At 39.9% G+C, this 9,503-nt stretch overlaps 1 protein-coding gene and 1 non-coding gene across 2 annotated transcripts in view; both read left to right on the plus strand.

Moving 5' to 3' along the window:
* LOC115184062 (regulating synaptic membrane exocytosis protein 3) overlaps positions 1-8,971 on the plus strand; it is a 32,779-nt gene extending 23,808 nt beyond the window's left edge. Inside the window, exons 2-6 of the mRNA XM_029745061.1 lie at positions 682-823; positions 1,418-1,530; positions 3,191-3,292; positions 6,930-7,069; positions 8,694-8,971. Coding sequence (XP_029600921.1) covers positions 682-823; positions 1,418-1,530; positions 3,191-3,292; positions 6,930-7,069; positions 8,694-8,909 — 713 coding nt within the window. The 3' untranslated portion in view covers positions 8,910-8,971. The remainder of the gene's footprint in view (positions 1-681; positions 824-1,417; positions 1,531-3,190; positions 3,293-6,929; positions 7,070-8,693) is intronic.
* On the plus strand, positions 211-283 carry trnap-ugg (transfer RNA proline (anticodon UGG)). Its single transcript has one exon. It is a non-coding gene; the product is annotated as a tRNA-Pro (tRNA).
* Positions 8,972-9,503: the final 532 nt, after the last annotated feature.

Here is a 9,503-nt window from a genome sequence, read left to right on the forward strand (position 1 = left end):
CACACACACACACACACACACACACACACACACATACACCTCAATGGCATCTCTGTGCCAGATGCCCTGAAAGCTGCTTGGGGGGGTTAGTGAGCCAGCTCTCACTTTTTCTCCTTCAGTAAATACTTTCTCCTTCCACTCCTCCTTTCTCCTCCCGCCTTCCTCATGCGTTATTCCTGTCCATTGCTGATTTTCTATGGTATGTTTGAGTCCCGTGTGGCTCAGTTGGTAGAGCGTGGTGTTTGGAACGCCAGGGTTGTGGGTTCGATTCCCACGGGGGGGGGGGGGCCAGTACGAAAAATAAATAAGCAAATAAGTAAAACATTTATGAAATGTATGCATTCACTACTGTAAGTCGCTCTGGATAAGAGCGTCTGCTAAATGACTAAAATGTCAATGTAAAATGTGTGTGAGAGACAGAGAGGTGGAGAGATTATATTTAGAATATAGAGAGAATAAAGATGGAATAGAGAGAAAATATAGATTATAGATAGAATATAGAGAGGATAAAGAGAGAAAAAAGGGAGAATATATAGATAATATAGAGAGAATTTAGAGAGAATATAGAGAGAAAAAAGAGAGAATATATAGATAATAAAGTGACTCAGTGTCAGATACAGTTACTAGAAGTCTTCAGAACGGTCTTGAGCGGTCCTTGAACCCCTAACCTCTGACCTCCAGAAGAACGAGTGAAGAAGCTGCGCGGTACGATCAGACGGAGCACGGAGACGGGCATCGCTGTGGAGATGAGGAACCGAGTCACGCGCCAGGGCAGCAAGGAGTCCACCGACGGCAGCACCAACTCCAACAGCTCAGATGGAACGTATGTTACTCACGTCTTACTAGTCCTGTAACCGCTGTATGTGAGCGTTGTACTGCCTGTAACCAGCGGTCCACCTCTGGACCACTACAGCTGTGGTTCAGTCCATGTTGTAGCCAGAACTGTCTCCAGCTACCCACCTCTGGACCACTACAGCTGTGGTTCAGTCCATGTTGTAGCCAGAACTGTCTCCAGCTACCCACCTCTGGACCACTACAGCTGTGGTTCAGTCCATGTTGTAGCCAGAACTGTCTCCAGCTACCCACCTCTGGACCACTACAGCTGTGGTTCAGTCCATGTTGTAGCCAGAACTGTCTCCAGCTACCCACCTCTGGACCACTACAGCTGTGGTTCAGTCCATGTTGTAGCCAGAACTGTCTCCAGCTACCCACCTCTGGACCACTACAGCTGTGGTTCAGTCCATGTTGTAGCCAGAACTGTCTCCAGCTACCCACCTCTGGACCACTACAGCTGTGGTTCAGTCCATGTTGTAGCCAGAACTGTCTCCAGCTACCCTACTGCTACATGTCATTAAACCACCATCCGTCCATCCATCACTCATTCTATTCCTTTCTCTCTCCCTCTTTCTCTCTCTAGGTTCATCTTCCCCCCTACTCGCATGGGTCCAGAGAGCCAGTTTAGTGACTTCCTGGATGGACTAGGCCCCGCCCAGATCGTAGGCCGACAGACACTAGCCACACCCTCCATGGGTAAGACAAATCATTGGAGTCTCTCTGTCTGAAAACAGCTTCTGTGATGTGATAAAATAATATATGCAATGACGCCATTACTATAGCTCCTCCCCCTTCTGTGTTTGCTGATCGTCAGATACCAGATGGTGTATAAATATGGGGATGGCTCTACATTAGATTCCAGATGGTGTATAAATATGGGGATGGCTCTACATTAGATTCCAGATGGTGTATAAATATGGGGATGGCTCTACATTAGATTCCAGATGGTGTATAAATATGGGGATGGCTCTACATTAGATTCCAGATGGTGTATGAATATGGAGATGGCTCTACATTAGATTCCAGATGGTGTATAAATATGGGGATGGCTCTACATTAGATTCCAGATGGTGTATGAATATGGAGATGGCTCTACATTAGATTCCAGATGGTGTATAAATATGGGGATGGCTCTACATTAGATTCCAGATGGTGTATAAATATGGGGATGGCTCTACATTAGATTCCAGATGGTGTATGAATATGGAGATGGCTCTACATTAGATTCCAGATGGTGTATGAATATGGGGATGGCTCTACATTAGATACCAGATGTTGTATAAATATGGGGATGGCTCTACATCAGATACCAGATGGTGTATAAATATGGGGATGGCTCTACATCAGATACCAGATGGTGTATGAATATGGAGATGGCTCTACATTAGATACCAGATGTTGTATAAATATGGGGATGGCTCTACATCAGATACCAGATGGTGTATGAATATGGGGATGGCTCTACATTAGATTCCAGATGGTGTATGAATATGGGGATGGCTCTACATTAGATACCAGATGGTGTATGAATATGGGGATGGCTCTACATTAGATTCCAGATGGTGTATGAATATGGGGATGGCTCTACATTAGATTCCAGATGGTGTATGAATATGGGGATGGCTCTACATTAGATACCAGATGGTGTATGAATATGGAGATGGCTCTACATTAGATTCCAGATGGTGTATGAATATGGGGATGGCTCTACATTAGATTCCAGATGGTGTATAAATATGGAGATGGCTCTACATTAGATTTCAGATGGTGTATGAATATGGAGATGGCTCTACATTAGATACCAGATGTTGTATAAATATGGGGATGGCTCTACATCAGATACCAGATGTTGTATAAATATGGGGATGGCTCTACATCAGATACCAGATGGTGTATAAATATGGGGATGGCTCTACATTAGATTCCAGATGGTGTATAAATATGGGGATGGCTCTACATTAGATTCCAGATGGTGTATGAATATGGGGATGGCTCTACATCAGATACCAGATGGTGTATGAATATGGGGATGGCTCTACATATTTAATACATTTTATGATGGTAAGTAAATATCAGTATTCTATGCCTAAATTACTTGGTAAATCATTGTGAGGACAGTGGAACAGACATTATAACAGACTGCACGCATTCTGTCTCTCCCTGCTGATCAACAGTGGTACTGCAGGCTGAAACTACACTTTCTGATCAGATACCGCATCATAATATGGCCAGAATGTAACCTGATCTGACCTGGAGAAGGGTTCTGGTCTATAACTAGGCTCAGAGCTTTTCCTGGCCAGGTTAAAGTAAAATCATCTGCCCCTAAACATGAAGAGTGTGTGTTTTCCTCCTCTAGGTGACATCCATGTGGGTATGGTGGACAGAGGAGGCCAGCTAGAGGTGGAGATCAGCCAGGCCAGAGGATTGACCCCTAAACCAGGGTCAAAGAACATCCCAGGTACAACACAAAACTACATAACTTTATTGTTCATTTAATCATCCCAGGCACATAAAAAACCTTCATAGCTTTATTGTTAATCACAGGTACAATACAAACCTACATAACTTTATTGTTCATTTAATCATCCCAGGCACATAAAAAACCTTCATAGCTTTATTTTTAATCACAGCTACAATACAAACCTACATAACTTTATTGTTAATCACAGGTACAATACAAACCTACATAACTTTATTGTTAATCACAGGTACAATACCAACCTACAAAACTTTATTGTTAATCACAGGTACAATACAAACCTACAAAACTTTATTGTTAATCACAGGTACAATACAAACCTTCATAACTTTATTGTTCATTACAGGTACAAATCAAACCTACGTAATTATATTGTTCATCCCAGGTACAATACAAACCTACAGAACTTTATTGTTCATTTATTCATCCCAGGTACATAAAAAACCTACATAACTTTATTGTTCCTCACAGGTACAATACAAACCTACATAACTTTATTGTTCATACCAGGTACAATACAAACCTACATAACTTTATTGTTAATCACAGGTACACTACAAACCTACAAAACTTTATGAAAAAGAAAGGAGGACCAAGGCACTCTTCATCAAATGAATTAAAATGGCTTTATTTTAAAACTAATTTCGACTGCATGACATTCGTCAGGAAGTTCAAAGATACGATAATTATTTTTATTTATTTTTATTTTTCCACTCAGCCCTGATTGAAGAGGGAGTGGTTACAGAATACATTTAGAAGTGAAATAGATATGTTATCGAAATACATGTTAAGATTAAAAGTATTAGAGCTATTAGACAAGACGAAGTAGTCCTAGCCTTGAATAGGAGGGCAAAAATGGTGAGAGTTGGAGAGACATCCATTTTATAGTACACTAGATCACAACCAACATGGACCACATCAGTCTAAACATGGCAGAGGGCAATGTGTCCACAAGATGACAGCAAAGGGAAAACAAAGACCCTACTTGAATGTTGAGAAATCCATATCTTTATTTAAACCAAAGTACTTAGTGGCCTGTAGTTTGAAAATCCCCAAAACTTTCCCTTTGGTTTAGCTGTTTAAGGCGGTCCCCCTGTTTTAACCAATCGTCTACGAGTAGAGGGAGCAGGAAGGACCTCAGCTATAGGCTCTCCATCTTCCTTTGGATGTGAGACATGTCCCTTACCTCCCTCTATTCTTCCTTACCTTCCTCTAGCCTCCCCTTTCCTCCCTCTAGCTCCCCCTTTCCTCCCTCTATCCCCCCTTACCTCCTTCTAGCCCCCTTTACCTCCCTCTAGCCTCCCTCTAGCCCCCTTTCCTCCCCCATATCCTCCCTCTAGCTCCCCCATATCCTCCCTCTAGCCCCCCCCTTACCTGTCTATATATGTAGTCGATTCATCCTAAATTAACATATGTAGTCGATTCATCCTAAATTAACATCTGTAGTCGATTCATCCTAAATTAACATCTGTAGTCGATTCATCCTAAATTAACATCTGTAGTCGATTCATCCTAAATTAACATATGTAGTCGATTCATCCTAAATTAACATCTGTAGTCGATTCATCCTAAATTAACATATGTAGTCGATTCATCCTAAATTAACATATGTAGTCGATTCATCCTAAATTAACATATGTAGTCGATTCATCCTAAATTAACATCTGTAGTCGATTCATCCTAAATTAACATCTGTAGTCGATTCATCCTAAATTAACATATGTAGTCGATTCATCCTAAATTAACATATGTAGTCGATGCATCCTAAATGAACATATGTAGTCGATTCAACCTAAATTAACATATGTAGTCGATTCATCCTAAATTAACATCTGTAGTCGATTCATCCTAAATTAACATCTGTAGTCGATTCATCCTAAATTAACATCTGTAGTCGATTCATCCTAAATTAACATATGTAGTCGATTCATCCTAAATTAACATCTGTAGTCGATTCATCCTAAATTAACATATGTAGTCGATTCATCCTAAATTAACATATGTAGTCGATTCATCCTAAATTAACATATGTAGTCGATTCATCCTAAATTAACATATGTAGTCGATTCATCCTAAATTAACATATGTAGTCGATTCATCCTAAATTAACATCTGTAGTCGATTCATCCTAAATTAACATCTGTAGTCCATTCATCCTAAATTAACATATGTAGTCGATTCATCCTAAATTAACATCTGTAGTCGATTCATCATAAATGAACATATGTAGTCGATTCATCCTAAATGAACATATGTAGTCGATTCATCCTAAATTAACATATGTAGTCGATTCATCCTAAATTAACATCTGTAGTCGATTCATCCTAAATTAACATCTGTAGTCGATTCATCCTAAATTAACATATGTAGTTGATTCATCCTAAATTAACATCTGTAGTCGATTCATCCTAAATTAACATCTGTAGTCCATTCATCCTAAATTAACATATGTAGTCGATTCATCCTAAATTAACATCTGTAGTCGATTCATCCTAAATTAACATATGTAGTCGATTCATCCTAAATTAACATATGTAGTCGATTCATCCTAAATTAACATATGTAGTCGATTCATCCTAAATTAACGTATGTAGTCGATTCATCCTAAATTAACATCTGTAGTCGATTCATCCTAAATTAACATCTGTAGTCGATTCATCCTAAATTAACGTATGTAGTCGATTCATCCTAAATTAACGTATGTAGTCGATTCATCCTAAATTAACATATGTAGTCGATTCATCCTAAATTAACATATGTAGTTGATTCATCCTAAATTAACATATGTAGTCGATTCATCCTAAATTAACATCTGTAGTCGATTCATCCTAAATGAACATATGTAGTCGATTCATCGTAAATTAACATATGTAGTCGATTCATCCTAAATTAACATATGTAGTCGATTCATCCTAAATTAACATCTGTAGTCGATTCATCCTAAATTAACATCTGTAGTCGATTCATCCTAAATTAACATATGTAGTCGATTCATCCTAAATTAACATCTGTAGTCGATTCATCCTAAATTAACATCTGTAGTCGATTCATCCTAAATTAACATATGTAGCCGATTCATCTTAAATTAACATCTGTAGTCGATTCATCCTAAATTAACATATGTAGTCGATTCATCCTAAATTAACATATGTAGTCGATTCATCCTAAATTAACATATGTAGTCGATTCATCCTAAATTAACATCTGTAGTCGATTCATCCTAAATTAACATCTGTAGTCGATTCATCCTAAATTAACATATGTAGTCGATTCATCCTAAATTAACATCTGTAGTCGATTCATCCTAAATTAACATATGTAGTCGATTCATCCTAAATTAACATATGTAGTCGATTCATCCTAAATTAACATATGTAGTCGATTCATCCTAAATTAACATCTGTAGTCGATTCATCCTAAATTAACATATGTAGTCGATTCATCCTAAATTAACACTGATCTCAATTGATGCACATCAAATTTGAATTAAAATAACTTTATTGTTCATTTATTGTGCACTGACTAGTCGCAGGGTAGATTTGAATAGAAAAAAAAAACGTTTATTGTTCATCCTGACCAGTCACAGGGGTTAATTTCCAGCATCAATTTCCTGCAGCGACCTACGTGAAGGTGTATGTGTTGGAGAACGGGGCGTGTCTGGCTAAGAAGAAGACCAGAGTGGTGAAGAAGACTCTAGACCCCTCCTACCAACAGGCCCTGCTGTTTGAAGAGAGTCCTCAGGCCAAAGTCCTCCAGGTTAACACCTATAATCTAGTGATTTGAGAACCCCGTGTGTTCATCTTGCATGGCCAGATACATTTTCTTTCACCACTAGATCTGTATTTAATGACTTACAGTTCATTCGGAAAGTGTTCAGACCCCTTGACTTTATCTACATCTTGCTACGTTACAGCCTTATTCTAAAATTGATTAAATGAAATGTTTTACCTCATCAATCTACACACAATACCCCATAATGACATCACAATACCCCATGATGACATCACAATACCCCATAATGACATCACAATACCCCATAATGACAAAGCGAAAACAGGTTTTTAGATATTTTTGTGAATTTATTAAAATAAAAAAACAGAAATACCTTATTTACATAAGTATTCAGACCCTTTGCTATGAGACTCTAAATTGAGCTCAGGTGCATCCTGTTTCCATTGATCATCCTTGAGATGTTTCTACAACTTGATTGGAGTACCACCTGTGGTAAATTCAATTGATTGGACATGATTGGGAAAGGCACACACCTGTTTATATAAGGTCCCACAATTGACAGTGCATGTCAGAGCAAAAAACAAGCCATGAGGTCGAAGGAATTGTCCGTAGAGCTCCGAGACAGGATTGTGTCGAGGCACAGATCTGGGGAAGGGTAGAAAAACATTTCTGCAGCATTAAAGGTCCCCAAGAACACTGTGGCCTCCTGTCACGGTTGTCGTAGGAATGAGCGGACCAAAGTGCAGCGTGTGTGTCGTTCCACATTTTATTTATACTGTGAAACTATGCCATACATATAAATAAACTGACGCAGAGGTGAAAACATACACTACTCAAAATTAATCTACCACAAACCCAGGTGGAAAAAAAAACCTACTTAAGTATGATCTCCAATTAGAGACAACGAGGACCAGCTGCCTCTAATTGGAGATCATCCCAAACAAAACCAACATAGAAATACAAGACATAGAAAAACACCCCCTGTCACGCCCTGACCAACTCTACCATAGAAAATAATCATCATTCTTAAATGGAAGAAGTTTGGAACCACCAAGACTCTTCCCAGAGCTGGCCGCCCAGACAAACTTATGCAAAAGTGATATTTAATTTTTTTGTACATTTGCAAAAATATAAAAACCTGTTTTTGCTTTGTCATTATGGGGTATTATGTGTAGATTGACGAGGGAAAAAAACAATTTAATCTATTTTAGAATAAGGCTGTAACAAAATGTGGAAAAAGTCAAGGGATCTGAATACTTTCCCAAATGCATTGTAATTTTCTCGAATCTCTTGCAGCGATATAATGTTTTGGATGGTTAGCTAATCAAAGCATTGACTTAATTTCATCTCCTCTCTCTCACTCCCACCCTCTCTTTCTCTCCCACCCTCTCTTTCTCTCCCACCCTCTCTCTCTCTCTCTCCCACCCTCTCTCTCTTCTCTCTCTTTCTCTCTCTCTCTCTCTCTCTCTCTCTCTCTCTCTCTCTCTCTCTCCCACCCTCTCTCTCTCTCTCCCACCCACCCTCTCTCTCTCTCTCTCCACCACCCCCTCTCTCTCTCTCTCTCTCTCCCACCCTCTCTCTCTCTCTCTCTCTGCCACCCTCTCTCTCCCACCCTCTCTCTCTCTCTGTCTCTCTCTCTCTCTCCCAGGTGATTGTGTGGGGTGACTATGGGCGGATGGACCACAAGTGCTTCATGGGCATGGCTCAGATCATGCTAGATGACTTGGACCTTGGTGCCACAGTGAGCGGATGGTACAAGCTGTTCCCCACCTCGTCTCTGGCTGACCCCAGCATCGGCCCTCTCACACGGCGACTGTCCCAGTCCTCACTGGAGAGCTGTGCCACCAGCCCCTCCTGTACCTAGACAGAGAGAACTATATAGCATCAGTACACACACACACACACACACACACACACACACACACACACACACACACACACACACACACACACAACACACACACACACACACACACACACACACACACACACACACACACACACACACACACAAGAAGACACACACACACACACACTCACTCAGCATGCAGTTATAAACACTGAAACACAGTCAGACGTGTATACATGCAGGCTTCTGAATACACACACACACACACACACACACACACACACACACACTCAAACACGCTGACCCTCAGATTCATCCCCATAACTACATAAGATAACATGATTTACCCTCAGATTCATCCCCATAACTACAGAAGATAACATGATTTACCCTCAGATCCATCCCCATAACTACAGAAGATAACATGATTTACCCTCAGATCCATCCCCATAACTACATAAGATAACATGATTTACCCTCAGATCCATCCCCATAACTACAGAAGATAACATGATTTACCCTCAGATCCATCCCCATAACTACAGAAGATAACATGATTTACCCTCAGATCCATCCCCATAACTACAGAAGATAACATGATTTACCAGA

The sequence above is a fragment of the Salmo trutta genome, unplaced genomic scaffold (assembly GCF_901001165.1).
Source record: "Salmo trutta unplaced genomic scaffold, fSalTru1.1, whole genome shotgun sequence".
Lineage (NCBI taxonomy): Eukaryota > Metazoa > Chordata > Actinopteri > Salmoniformes > Salmonidae > Salmo > Salmo trutta.